The 14,768-nt window shown below is 40.1% G+C and overlaps 1 protein-coding gene across 7 annotated transcripts in view; it reads left to right on the forward strand.

The window, feature by feature from the left end:
- Window positions 1-14,768, forward strand: part of GRIA3 (glutamate ionotropic receptor AMPA type subunit 3) — a 143,755-nt gene that overhangs the window by 51,879 nt on the left and 77,108 nt on the right. For all 7 annotated transcript variants that reach the window (XR_007628348.1, XM_050310922.1, XM_050310921.1 and 4 more), the window contains exon 4: window positions 12,303-12,490. Coding sequence is in view for 6 of the 7 variants with exons in the window: in XM_050310922.1 (XP_050166879.1) it covers window positions 12,303-12,490 (188 nt within the window). In the remaining variant the exon portion in view is untranslated. The remainder of the gene's footprint in view (window positions 1-12,302; window positions 12,491-14,768) is intronic.

Consider the following 14,768-nt stretch of genomic DNA (forward strand, 5'->3'; position numbering starts at 1 on the left):
TGATTACTTTGTTTCAAAAGAAGCATTTGCAGGACTAGACTGTAAACAAGATGATTTACAGATATTGACAGGCTTTGTGGCTGTGGCCTGATAGCAGAGTTGAAGAATTATGTGAAGAATATTGCAAGTTCTTGATTTTTAAATTCTAAATAGTACAGGGTCCTTCCTGTCACTCAGATTTAAATTCTGAGATCTAAACTTGGTCTTTTTGTAAATTCTTTTTGGAATAGCACACACTAATCTCTTTGGGAATAAGAGTGGAATAATTGCAAGTGATCTCTGAATCCCCACAAAAATTCCACACGGCTTTAACTGAAGCAGATTTAGGCTAATGCTGAGTGCCAGTGTTGGCAGGGAATAGGAAAGAGCTGATCTAGAATATACACAGTTAATTTAATTCTCATGCTGCTTCACTCCCAAGGTGTTATGGTTCCAGGATGGAAGAGGGAGAATAAAATATTACTATATGTGGAAAATGAGGTGGGAGTGTTATGTGGAAGGCTGAGGAATTGGAAAGTCATTTCTCTTCTGATGTTTGAGATAGATAATGGAATAAATCCACTCCTGCCCAGATTCCTGAGAACAGAAGACATTTGGGAGTGTGCTTAGGGTAGACTGAAGGTCTAAAGTGGTTTATCCTGGAGTACCTGGAGCACTAATGTAGCATAATCAGTGGAGGTGTAGATGTGCTTCACTGCATGGCAGTAGGACCATGGTCTCAGCCCTCTGTCTTTCAGCAGTGCTTTTATTTCTAATCCTCCCTCAGTTCCATATCATCCAAAGTGACAGAGGTGAATCACAGTGGGGGAAGTAAATTGAGCAGAAGCCATGAAGTGTAGCAGAGGAGGACAACAGGGCTATTTCTGAAAAATGGGAATGGAGACAGCAAGACTTCATTACAGGAGAGACAAAAGGGCTACCCAAAGAATGAGGACAGAGATGCACAGTGTAGACCTTTTAAAACAGGGACAAAACTTTTGCTGCATTGAAAGGAATAAAAAGAAAGGGAATCAGTGAAGTGATGGCACATGCTCCAAACACTAAGCAAAAATATCTGGCACTGAAAGCTAAGACCTTTGTGGGAGCTGTTAAACACAGCAGTGCAGCTGGAATGTGATTCTGGAGCTCTTGATACACTATGGTATATAGCACAGTCATAAGAATCCAGTGTTTAAAGAATATGCTTTATAAATGTTTGCTTTTATTTTATTTTTTTTTCAGAAACAACAACAATAGGACTTCTTACTGTAAAAAGAAAGATGTTGCCTTGATATTTCACTGCAAGGGGAGAGTTAGTTTAGTATTGAGTACAGCCAGAGGGGACCAGCTCCCTGGAGGGAGCACAGGCATTACATTTGGAGCCTAGAACATCTGTACATTAATAATTAGTAAGGTTAGATGGAAATTTTTTATGGAAGTCAACTCCGGTTGCTTGCAGGCGTGACCGACCTGATTTTCCCTTGTATTTCATACCTGCATGGAGATAATTACAGTGGCAGAAAGTGTTAAAATTTTACTTAGTTTACTTGGGGAGAAAATATAAGAGTCGACAAGAAGTGTCACCCTACTGCAGGAGGTCAGTGATGGAACGAGAACCTTCTGGTTTGAAGTATTGGTTTGCACAGAACACTTACAACCTTTCCACTCTTCAGACCAGAGACCTCCCTTGTTCTGTGAAATTTTCTTTGCCTGAATGGCTTCAGTAATGGTAAACTGGGAGATCAGAACTATCAGTGCTTGGGCTTCCAGCTATGTGTGCCATTCACTGTGTATTTTCTGCTTCAGATTAGATAATACTAAAGTTTTTGCATATTTTACCATTGTAGCTTACTAACCATGCAATCAGATTTGTGGGGCTTTGGAGTCATGGAAGAGTAGTCATGCATCAGTATAATATCAAAGCAAATGGAATAAAGGAGTTCTTTTGTTTCACTGAATATTGGATTGAATATTCAAATAACATATAAGCATTTTAAATAATAATAAACACTTGGCAGCATAATTGCGTGCAAAGGCCAACATAATTGGAGTACTGAGCCTGACTGGTCCCAAGGATGTGTTTGTTACAGCTTCCTAATTTTACAAAACAACTCTGAGAAAACCTTAAGAACAGTTAAGTTTGAAACTGTGAAAACAGGGAGTATTCAGTTTACATGCAACCCCTTCCTTCTAACAGATACTCTACCACACTGCAGCCATGGAGGGGAATTTTCTATCTCCCTTCTCTTCTTCAAGCTAATAATTGATAGTCTGTCTCAGATATATGTACATCCCATTTAGTCAGACAGTCCTTATCTGTGCACTTGTTGAACATGTTGCAGTGAAATAACTAATTAACAGCATATTCTGTAGAGAATTCTGTGCCACTTTTTAAGCAGGCCACAGAGTACATATTCTGAGATGCAGATAATCCTATTTTTGTAAGTGATTTCCAAAGGCACACAGGACAGGTATTTAGAGTTTCAACACAGACAGAGTCACATTGTGAAAAGCACATCGATGGGATCTGGCTGCCACTGAAGGCAGTGGAGTGCAGGTACCTCACCCACTGAGGTTCTTCAGCATCTGCATCTTCATTGCCTCTGAAAACCTGGTTCCACCATCCTACCCAAGCCATTTTTGAAGATGAAAGACAGATACCTGTCAAAAGTTTACCTATGGTGTACTGTGAAGTGATCCCATTTCTGAGAGGATCATAGGCAAAATATTAGTTTCAAATGCTCTGGTTATTACCATTTCTAGGTCATTGAACAGAATCTTTACCATTTACCACTTGCACATGTAAGAACAAGATATTTTTTCTATTTTATTGATAATAGGAATAATATAGGATTTCCTGATTGGCATGGATAGTCTTTAATCTGCAGGTTACACGAGCCTGTTGTGTGTCACCACCCTGCAGAACAAACCAGGTCTTTTTGAGGCACAGAACACAAAGCTGCAGGAAGGAATGTTGTTTGGTCACTGGTACAGAGCACTGGACCAGCACATCCTCATCTGCAGCCTCATCCCTGTGAATGTCCTAGAAGGTAACTTGTTACCCCCAAGCTTTGTGCTGGGTCAGGTGTTGCCTACTGATGCCATGTGAATTCTCTGCAAACTTTGTAAATCGTCATTCTGGGAAGATTCCACTGCAGGAGGAACCAGCTTAAAGCAGGTCAGATGATATATTCTGTGCTCTGGTCAGCAGAGTAGAACTGTATTTGTATATTCAAGCCTAATTCAGACCAAATCTGAATTACCAAGTAGTTTAGGAGGTATACAAACCTGTTTAGAGTTAATATGAGGTCTTGTAATTAACAAAGACGTCATTGTTACGGAGAGAAATGCTTGTACTGAAAAAATATACGTGATAGTGCTATATGAAAGCTCCTTATTGCTAGGTATTACCAGAAAAAAAGGCAGAAATAGCTGAGTGACTAAAAAGAAACACATATGCAGGCTGTGAATATGGATCCATAAATTATCATTTATATTATCATAAAAACTCATTTAAATTTCAGAATATTTTTAAGCTCGGTACTCACCCTTTGATTGCTATATTTTTTTTAGTGTTCAGAATAAATAAAAGGAAATTAACTTATGGGTTGAGACATGAGACACATTCCAACTGCAAGGGCAATTAAAATGCTGGATACCAAAGGGTGAGATGTTGATGAAGAGAGACTTTGAAAGGCTGATAGCATCTGTTAATGAAAATTCTCAGAGGCATAAGATTTGTTTGCTCAGGTAGTTTGAAAACAGAATGTGTAGATAAAGGTTAGGAAGAGGAATAAATATTTTTCTAACATGATTGACTGAAGGTCAGATAGAAAGAATAATTTTACTATGTTTGAGGACAATTCCACTAGCATAAATTTTTTTCCAAGACATTTATCTGAGGTGAATCCAGGGGTTTTTTTGTGATGAATATGTATTTCAATTCATAGTCTGATTACCATAATCCCCTGTGATTGTTTCTTCAAAGGAATAATATTTATCATTTTTTAGACTCAGCAGTTCCAAACATGTTTTTAGGAGAAAGCAGACAGCAATACTCTTGCACACTCATGCTAAAACACCTATGCATATTGTGGTAGAGAGTTAACTTGTGGTATCAATATTTTTAAGTTTGCAGCATACATTGAAATTGTGTTTTTCACTCTTTGGATATGTGAGCCCAAGTGTTAGCTGTATTTGAAATCCTTTGCTGTTGGTAAGTGAATGTTTCATTTTTCCAGAACATCTCTTGCCTATAACAGAATAAATGCAGTGATGCTTTCTTTTACCTTAAAAGGTTATTTAAGCTTAAAAATAATTTCTTTTTATTTCCTTTCTCAGTTGATAATTCCACTAAATACTTTCCTTCTTAACTCTATTTGTAATTGTATCACGATTATGCAACTTTACCTTTAATAGTAAATGACACTTTCCATCAGTATCCCAGCTCACTGGGACGGGGAGCTATTCACCTTAGTCTAGCAAATCAGATAAGAGGGAAATGTATTCTGAGATAACATATGGATGGTTCTACTATCTAATTTCAGTGTCCAATGTGTTTGTAGGCGGTACAGGAATCTCTGAAAGTGTTACAGATAAATATAAATCTAGATATGGATCAGGACAACCTGAATTTGAAAATTGGCTCTGTTACTAATTCTCTCTGTGGGATAGACCAAATAATCTTCTTTTTCTATGTCAAACTTTTTAATTTGCCTATTTGGTATGGTAATGTTGACCATGAATCCATTAGTTTGCAGTGCTCTGAGTGTCATTTAGCGTCGTTGTCAGCGTTATTCATGTTTTTGTAAGAATTTTCTGAAAGCCGAATGACGCAAGAACATCTGGTGTGAAGTGCAGTGCTTTGTGCTAAGTGCAGACCACTCCATGGGACTGACAGGCCCACGCTCGGGGAACTTCTGATACAGTGAAGCTGGGCTGAAACGTGCTGTTAAGGTGAAGGCACGTCAGAGGTTTTGTAGATTCACCGAAGAGAGGAAGGAAATCCATACAGCCACATCAATGCCAGTGTCAGCATTCCACACTGGAGCAGACCCTTTGTTTGGGAAATAAAAGGCAGTGCTCATTGCACCACCTTGCTCAGACCAGCCAGAGCCAAGCCTTGGGAAAGGGAGTTGAACAGCTTGGCCCATGGCTGAGCAGCAGCACACTGTGGTTTATCAGGTGGCTCTTCATTTTCTTCATTTTCTGTTTTTCTCCAAGTCATACAATAGGCCAAATGTGTCTCAAAATAAGTATTTTCACTAAAAAGTGAGTTAAATCCTCCCCATCCTGCAACACCTGCACATGCTCTGATTTTGAGTTCTGTAAGCTCTCCCTTTGAGAACTGGCTTCAAGTGGAATGTGCTACACTTGTTTTGCAGACAAGTTAGGTTTTCCTTTCCAGAATGATAATTGTTAACTCTGTGATTCCTAATTAGAATCTTTTTCTGAGATAAATATGTAAACACAATTAGATATGTATTTTTAACATGCAGTAATTAGCCTCATCAGTTGAGTGCTAGTCAATATATAGGGATTTTTGTTTGCTTTTAGTTTTTCAGTTACAGGTGAAGGTTGTGAGTGATACCTATGTAGGGATACCTTCCACAACTTCATTCTTTTATGCATTTTCTTCCACCTATTTCCATGCACGTTGCAAACACTGAAAAATTACACATCTTCTCTCTCTCTCCTGACTAGAAAGAGGATATAAGTTGCTGTCATCCAAATATGCTTGAAGTTAAGGACAGATGAAGGCCAGAGCATCTCACTTAGGCCTCATTTTGGTCAACTTTGTGGTGCCTGACATCAAGAGGATTATGGCAGAGGTATTTTCTATCCATGGTGACTAGATCTGGTTTCTGCAGTAAGCAGTGCACAGGAGTAATGATGGGTGTGAAGGAAATGATTGGTAGCATCTGTGTATCTTGGTTTCTTCCTTTTTACCAAAGGAACTTCTGTTGTGGTTATATAACTCAAATGCTTTCCAGCTGAAGGCTGATCTGTCACGAGCAGCAAGGCTTCTCTGGCTTGCTCCATGCAAGAGGCAGTAAGTGAGGCTGCCAAAAACTCCGTGGTCATGGGCTAGAAGTGCCCAAAGGTGAATAGGAGGGAAAGAAGGCTTCATATAGGCAAGGTTGTGGCATTATACAAAGGTTATGGTGTTAGCTTCCTGATGCCAGTAGGATGCAGGATACTCAGCAAATGGTTTATTTTGGATTTGCTGATATTGCTGGGAACATGTCGTTGCTGGAGAATTCAGGGCGCTCAGGGAAATTGGTGCTGACCAGGAATATCACTGGAGCGTAACTTTTAGATTTGTATCTCACTGTATGTGTAAGAGTACTGTGCTTACTGCATAGTTTTAGGTTTTGGGCTCTGCTAGGGAGACAGAGCCCTGGACTCAGGATAGAGCTTCGCAGATGAAATTTCTCTGTACTTAAGCAGTTTGGTGTGGTTTTTTTTAATTCAGCTCTTCTAAAGCTTGGAATTTAATTATTTTTAATGCTAATGTAGTTTTAGAATTTTGAGGTTCACATGTAAAATGTTTTTTCCTTTGGGTGAGTTCTCCACTACTCCTGGGCCAGTGTCTCCCAGATCTCAGCATCAGCTGCTGACAGAGTGCCCCTCCCTGCTCCTTCTGTCAGGTTTCTGATAGCATCAGTATCAAGAGTTCTTAATAATACATACTGAGGATACCCTATAGCCATGCCCACTGGACAGCACAATGCTCTTCACCTTCTGTCACTTCTCAAATACGTTATTCCTTTCTCTGATTTTCTGTGCTAGTTCTGCCTTCACTACATGGTTGTTTACCTGTTATATTTTCCTCAAGCAGAATGTACTCTGGTTTTGAAGTGGTTCCATCACATCTGTTCTGTTACCCGCCTGCATCCAGAAGCTGTAATCACTCAATTATTATTCAGTTGGAAATTGTTTAAATAAAGATTTGCATAGCAAAGCTAAAACTAGAGCACAGCTCTTTTGATAAACTCGGGATCATATTTTTGTATTGAGGTATCCCTATCTGTCCTACCCCAGGAGACTTGCTCACATCATTGTGAAAGTCATATGAATAAGTCCCCTTACGGAAGTGACAGCATTGCTTACGGCATCTTTATTTTTGTCCTTGGCTATTGGACTCTTTGATCCCTTACTACATTGCTCTCATTTTACACTGGCACAGCTTCATTCAAAAACATTGGAGTTGCACTGACCTAAAACTTGAATAAAATGAGGGGTGAATTAGATGCAAGGTTGTTATGAAAGAAGAGATCAAGGTGAAATGGATTCAGAAAGAGCCACTTGAGGGGGGGATAAGAAAAGGTATTTTACTTTAATTCAGCAGCTCTGAATTCCTGCAGGTTTAGCTGTATCCCATCCTAAGCAAATACAAACCAGATGGTTCCTGTAAATTCTCCTTTAGAGCCAGGCAAGTTCACATTCACTCAACCAAGCTGGCATATCTATTTGTGTATATTTCTCTGTTTATGGATGACAGGTTGCAATATTGTAATGTATGTACAGGGGAAACTAGAGGTTTACAGAACAGAAAAAGCAGACGGAGAAAAAATAGTGTTAGAGTGTGTTTGCTACTTGGTGTAGAAATGTGTTTGCTACTTGTCTGCTACCAGAGTAGTGGGGTGTAAAAATTTACATGTTGGTTACCAGCTAGAAGTGATCAGGTCAAAACCAGATGGAATACACTTATTCTACTTTTATTTAATAATTTGAACTTAGGCTTGTGAGACTGAAAGAGCACTCCAGGGTACTTGTGATTTGCTGCATCTCTTCCTGGTGACTCGGTCAGCAGTTTGTTCCTTGTTTCTTCCCCTACTATGGAGTTGTTAAGCAGACGTAGGTTATGGGAAACGTGTTTGCCTCATGGACATGTCTGGATTTTGAATGATGGGGAGAGGTTTGGGTTGGCTGGTTGTTTTTTTACTCATGTGTTGATCTGTTCACTTTCAAATTAGTGCCAGGCTCTGTGCCAAACACACAGAATATCCAAGTATATCTCAACTTACAGACCTCTAGTACACTTGAAAGTAAGCTGGTGTTACAGAATTTGTATTTGTCTTGGGGAATCACTTGCCTGGATGGCCTCCTTTTTTGGTGAGTTCATTGTGCCCTTGTCAAACACAGCTCCACACAAATCCCTGAAGTTCACTCATGGGCCAGAAGTGTAGATCTTTGTATCACGTCCCGGATACATAGCTCAAAACACAAGTATTCAGATCAGAGCTGATGTTCATTCAGTTGGCACAAATGTGCTGCATGTCAGGAAAAGACACCCCTCATAGATCTTTGGTACTCAGCAAGGCAAAAGGAAGAGGGACTGCAAGCAAATGCTCTTTCATTTCTGTGGGAGGCCAAGGTCCAAGATCTTAGCAAGGACATTCAGGAAAAGAGTGATTTACATAAGTGGTAATTTTTTCTCAGTAAGTACTTTGGTGCCAACTGTGAGGGCTCATGTGGCACTACAGATGTTCCAGTGTGGTCACTTAGTCATGTCACATTAATGACTGCTGTTATTTAAACTACAGTGAGTTCAGTGATGTAGTACACAGAATTTCATGTGGCTGAGCAAATTGCTGAGGTGAATTTTGCCTTCATGGATGTGGGAGAAGTTTCGTGAGCTTTCGGAGATGCAAAAGAGTGAAATGTTCTCTTCACCTGTGTTAGTAGGGTCAGCTGAGAAATGTTGGTATCAAAGGAATGAGTAGAAAAACTGAGGTACAGGCTTTGCTTCCCTAGCAGAAGTAGGAATATATAGTGCAGTGAAGGGATGTGGTGCCAGCAAATGAGCCAGCCTCAGAAGCAGTGCTTTCACGAAAATGCATGCCTGTCATCCTACTGCTTTTTCACATCCAAGGTATGATTTAAAAAAAAGAGGTTGAAGGATCAGATTGGAGTCTAAATAAATCTTTTCTGTTGTCTCTATTGGTGTTAGTGACTACAGGATGAGCAACTCTGAATTTTAGCGATGGTATTATGAACTGGTTTTGAGGTGATCTCACTACTGTCGTCTTCTAGGAGAGTGACAGTTTTTCTTGTTTTAACTAATATTTTTTGGCTTTATTGATTGAAGTAGTATAAACTGACAACAGTATCAATGAAAGCCCTTCCTGCATGACTTCTTCACAGACCTGTGAAGAATTATCAATTCTTAGTCTTTCAAAGTAGATCTGATGCACACCAAAGAAGAACTACAGACTGGAGATAGTTGCCATGGCTGGCTGGTCTCCTTTAGGGGGGGATGAGGTGAGAGGTACCCATATGAGTTCCACACCTCCAGGGGAGAGCATCTCTTGTGAAGCATTCACAGGGTGTGTGCACTGAGGGCAGGGTGTGGAAAAGTGCAGTGTGCAGACCTGGTCACCAACATGTGCAGAACAGGGAAAATAATTTCCCCGTTCATTACCCAGGCAGTACTCCCTGAACTGGCACAGCTTGCATTGTTATGCTAAGGAGAAAGGAAAGTTCACATTTGAAGATAAAATGGTCCTTTTATTTAAACAATCACACCGCTTATGTAACAGCTCTTTTAATGGTAAAGTACAGCTGGAGCCTGGAACATGTTGTTTACAGAAATCACACGTAATGGGTAACGATGTAAAGTGCAGTAAATGGCGCTGAAGGCAGTGGGCACGCAGAGAGACCGGAGGCTGGGAGTGCTGCCTTCCTGAAAGCAGGAGGTTGGAACCAGGCTTTTGTAAAGCAAGGAGAATGGGCTCTCTAAAGGTCATCAGAGGATTGGCCTAACCAGCTGCCACAGGAAAGACAAATGATTCTTATCGAGGCAAGGATGGGAGATGGAGAGGGCCTGAGATGCGGGAGCTGGCACAGCACAGACAGGGACCACAGGGAGAATTTCAAGAACTGGCAAGGGTAGAGGAGACTGTGACTGTAAAGACTTGATGTGACAAGAAAGAGGAGGTGGAGAACACAGAAATTAGGAAGCTCTGGAACTTTTCACACTAAGCTTACTGTAATTGTATTTTCATGCATAGGAGAAAGGCTGCTGAGTAACATCGCTCTTCTCTCTCTTGAAATGGTAACCACTGACTAATACACACATACAAAAATACACACACACTCACACCCACATAAACATGTAATTGCACAAAATTAGGAAAATTGCCCAGCTTTCTTCTGAGATATTCAAGGTTTGACAAAGTGAGTTCTGACTCAGTTATCTAAAACAGGGAGTATGGCAGTCAACCAATAGCATCTGCACTCTGGCACGTTCCTTTTGCTTCTTTACTTGAGACAGTTCATGAGTTTTGTATGTGTCATAGCAAAAAATAGAGCTAAAGTGTCATTTTTAATAATATGTTGAACCAAATTGCTCAGTTTGGAGTAAAAAAAAAATTGGACTTACGGACTGTTTGTTGTTTACAGCAAGCTCAAGGTTCATGCTTAGACATTATATGAATGATGAAACAAAGTTGTAAATATTTATAACTTAGTGGAATCATATTTTTTTAAAAAGCACATCTTTGTACACAAAGCATTTGTAAATCCCCATTAATGGTTTTTATGTTCCCACATCAAAATTCCTCGTTTGCAGCCAACAAAGTATCTTAGGCTTAGATCTTCCTCCTACATGTGGTGGAATCACAATGCTGTCACAGACATCACAACCAGTTTTGTAAAATATGATGTTAAGAAAGACTGAGTTCATTGTACTATACATATGTAAATGCCTCTCTTTCAATAGTCTCAAAGGAAAGAAGATGCCAGAAAGAATTCTAAACGAGCGTACATATTAATTGTCACCACCTTTCATGGGATAGTAAAGTGCATTCATACAGAGGAAAGCATTAAGAATCAAGGAGGCTGCACAGCTAAAGTGAGGGCATTTGAGTGAGACTTAAGGAAGTCACGTGGTGAATGATAATAATCTAATTGCAATCCAGAAAATCACTCTTTCCTTGTTTGTGTCTGTAATGAGGTAATGATGCAGCTCCTCTGGCTTCAGACAGCCACTACAGATTTACAGCAGGCTACGGAAGATCAGGCGGCAGCACAAGTTCTTTGTTATTGCCGTACCCTGACAAGGATGTCTGAGTTCAGAATAGCTCGTGGTGTCATTTGCAGCACTGTGAATGTGTTGCTCCTCTGTAGCTCAAACTCCTTTCAGGTTCAGAAGCGTAGGGAACTGGTTATCACAGAGCACAATTAATGAGTGGTTGATCCTCTGTGTTTATGTACCTGTGTGTAAGCTTTTCAAATCTGGCTGTGGGTAAGAAATCCACTGTATGACTAAATAATTGGACTGGAAGTTTTGGAAATAAATTATCTGGACAGAAACAGAGGTCACATGGATGTGCTTCTGTACAATACAACTCCACTGAAAACCACTGTGTGCTTGAAGTAGGTGACCTCTCTCTTTGATTGGCACCTGCTCATAATTTAAATTATTAGAACTATGCAGAAATTAAATTTCATTAATCAAAACAGGTGAATCAAACCAAATCCCCATCTATATACTATAATAAAGGGTTGCATATCAATGTCTGGTAACTCCTACGTAAGATGACTTGAAGGAGATTCCATTCCCAGTTCCACCGCTTTTCACTTAGGGACTTGACTTGAGTTCTGCCTGTTGCTGAGGCACAGCTGTTCACAAGAAATGAAGTGCTGCTTGCCTGTATAATTTCCCACTGTGCAGTCTTTGGTCATCCTGTGCTGCTTCTCTCCCCTTGAGGATGCTAAATGAGTAGATATTACCTTAATGAAAGCATTGAAAGTGTGGTTAGTGCTGTTAGACTCCATATTTAAAAGCATTTTTTGAAATCAAAGTGAGTATCAGTAAAATATTCTCCTGTGGTTGTGGCTCCAATGACCAGTGCAATGACTTAATTGGCATTCTTGTGCAGTGCTTGGATCTCTGCCAGTTAATGACCCATTGCTGCAGTCTGCAAATCACCGCCTCTGGCCCGCTCCTCAGTCTGATGGACTTTTGCCCAAGTAATGGCTGCAGGCTCCTATTCTCAGCTGGCACAGACCCCAGCACGACCATAAACATCCCTGAGAGGATCATAATGTGATATATTGGACAGATTCTGATAGGCCTTGCAGTAATATACCACCAAGCAATCCTGCTGAAGTCAGTGACTTTGCTGGTGGCATCGCTGGAAGAAGAAACTGGTCCCTGCACTGTTGCTTTCTCAAGTAATGAAGCACTTCCAGGCTCTCAACTATTCTGTGTCCCTTTAAATGATGCAAGTTTTTGTGAACCCTTTGTCAAACATTCAAAATAGGTTTTGTGTTTGTTCTCTTTTTAAGTGGTTGCGTTGTCTCTTCCCCCACAGGATTTTCTATTCTTCAGGCGATTATGGAAGCAGCAGTACAGAACAACTGGCAAGTGACAGCCAGATCTGTAGGAAGTATAAAGGATGTTCAAGAGTTCAGAAGAATTATAGAGGAGATGGACAGACGACAAGAAAAAAGATACTTAATTGACTGTGAAGTAGACAGAATCAACACCATTTTGGAACAGGTATATGCTTTTCAGAAATTGTGATCTCTCTGTGACAGACATCATTAATTTTCCCAGAACTGTCTATTTCTAGAAATTAATTAAGTGTCCATTGAGATGTGAGTCCCAACAGCTGGTCACTTATCTAGTAAAATTGAAATGCCACAGTGATGCTCATAGTTGGTGGCAGCACTTACATGTAACCTACCACAAAATGTCTCTGTGATATTTTTTTCCCAGATGTTAATAATGAATTATTTTTAAGTAGGTTGAGAACCTAAAACCTCAGCAACCAGAGTAACATTATTGGTATCAAGGCTGCTTGTAGGGATTGAGAGACAGGTGCAGTTTGTTAAGTGGAACATGAAACAAGAAATAAAAAGCCACTGAAGTATCATAGAATCATCTTAAAGAATTCCCAAAAGAAACTACTGCTAATGAAAAATTCAGCTGGTAGTCCAAATGACACATTAGCACTTTTTGGTACATAAAGCCCTTCCCTCTGCACAGCCAGTGCTGTTAACAGGCTTAAATTGCGGGTGATAGAGCTTAAACACCTTTATGGGGGAAGATGTGTTTGCGGTGACTGTTTTGCTCTGACTGTTTTGCTCTTGCATGGCCTTCCCAGTGTTTCCTTTGCCCCAGAGGAATGACCATACCCTGTGGCCATCCCAGAATGCTACCCAGAATGCCTGTGCCACTGGTGGTGCTGTGCAATGTGCTTGAAGAGGTGTAGATACAAATCACTGGGAGCAGACACAGCACAGTTCCCTTCTACCTGGGCTCACAGCAAAGCTGGTGGTGGTGTGGAACCAGATCCATGCTGCTTGGTTATTCGTAGGCATGTGGGAAGTCATTTACATTAGGCCTGAAAAACCCTCTGATTATTTACCACTTCATAAATTTAACTGTGGGTTTATATTATGGAATAGATCAAAAGTAATATTTAAATTTTATGAAGCATTAGCATATCTCTTAGAAATGTTATATTGTAAACTACCAACAAGGTGACCTCACTGTAATAAACCCTGCGAAATATAAAAAATATATTTATTCAGTTCCTTCTCAAAATATTCAGTTCTTGTCAAGCCTTGAGGTGTATCACTGAGGGTCAGTCTGTGGGAACAGCCAGGTGCCAGAGCTGCTGCTTACAGAGAAAGGAAAGAAGTGCTCAAGAGAACACAGCGCAAGGTGATGCTGGTCTGTAACTCTGACAACTGGTATGGTTGTGATATTAATACACAGCACTGCATTTTACACTGTATTTTTAGGCAGTATGATGAGTGCTCTCTTTAGGGAAATTCATACTGTAAAATGTAAGGAACATCTCTTCTTTTGCAAAAGATGCAAAACACCTACCCACAGCCCACTCTTCTGAAAATGCTGCAGGAGAGCACTCCTGAGCTAAGCTTAAATGAGGGCTCAGCCTCTGCTGAGAAACAGGCCTTTTGTTTGATCTAACTCCATTTACATTTGTTCTCTCTTTCTCTTCTATAGTGCGAGAGAAAAAAATGATCAAACCTTTCCAGTGCCTGAAATGAAAGCTTATATACAAAGCAAATCATATAGCAAAAAACTAAGTGACTCTTTTCTTCTGCAACTATTCTAAATTCAACTTCAGTGAAGTTGTAATTTTATTAAATGCATGATTCAGCTTTCTATCAATGTGATTAGCATCTGAGTAAGTAAAAATTTGCTACTGGGGCCTCCAGGCTTCCCCAAACTCTATGGTACACACTGGTGCCTCTGATGCTAAAAATATCTGCTGTTAACAATTTTTAGAGGTTTTGTAATTGCATACTGGAAAGCAGTGGCTTAAATTTCTGCAGATAAAGTCAATAATGGTTGATAGAGCTAGGTTGATAGAGCTGAACAATTATTGGGTTTAGGCTTTTCCTTCCATCTCCTCTGCTTACTTTGTTATCTACTCATAAAGTAGTTAAAAGTTTTCACACATATGTGTGGTACTTAAATCCATCCATCCAGCTTGCTCAAGGGAGTGGAGAGTTGTCTTTTTTTTAGCCAACTGTGTTTGCTGATAGCGTACCATTGAGGGGAGAGATAAAACAGGATTTGCATATTTCAAATCTAGCAGTTTGTTGCAGTTTAAAAAGTCAATTCAGTGGTGCTATGTGTGGAGTCTAGAAAGTCTCCTCAGCTGAGAGGCAGTAACATCTGAGCAAATTTCCACATGCTGATGCACAATTGCAGTTGGGTTTGAAGAGCTTTCCTCCAGTGAGGGAAGCCAAGACTCTCTACCTGTCTGATGTCAGAGAACTGATGGACAAACTGCCTCGCA

This window comes from Myiozetetes cayanensis, unplaced genomic scaffold, assembly GCF_022539395.1.
Source record: "Myiozetetes cayanensis isolate MyiCay16 unplaced genomic scaffold, myiCay2020 scf15, whole genome shotgun sequence".
Classification (NCBI taxonomy): domain Eukaryota; kingdom Metazoa; phylum Chordata; class Aves; order Passeriformes; family Tyrannidae; genus Myiozetetes; species Myiozetetes cayanensis.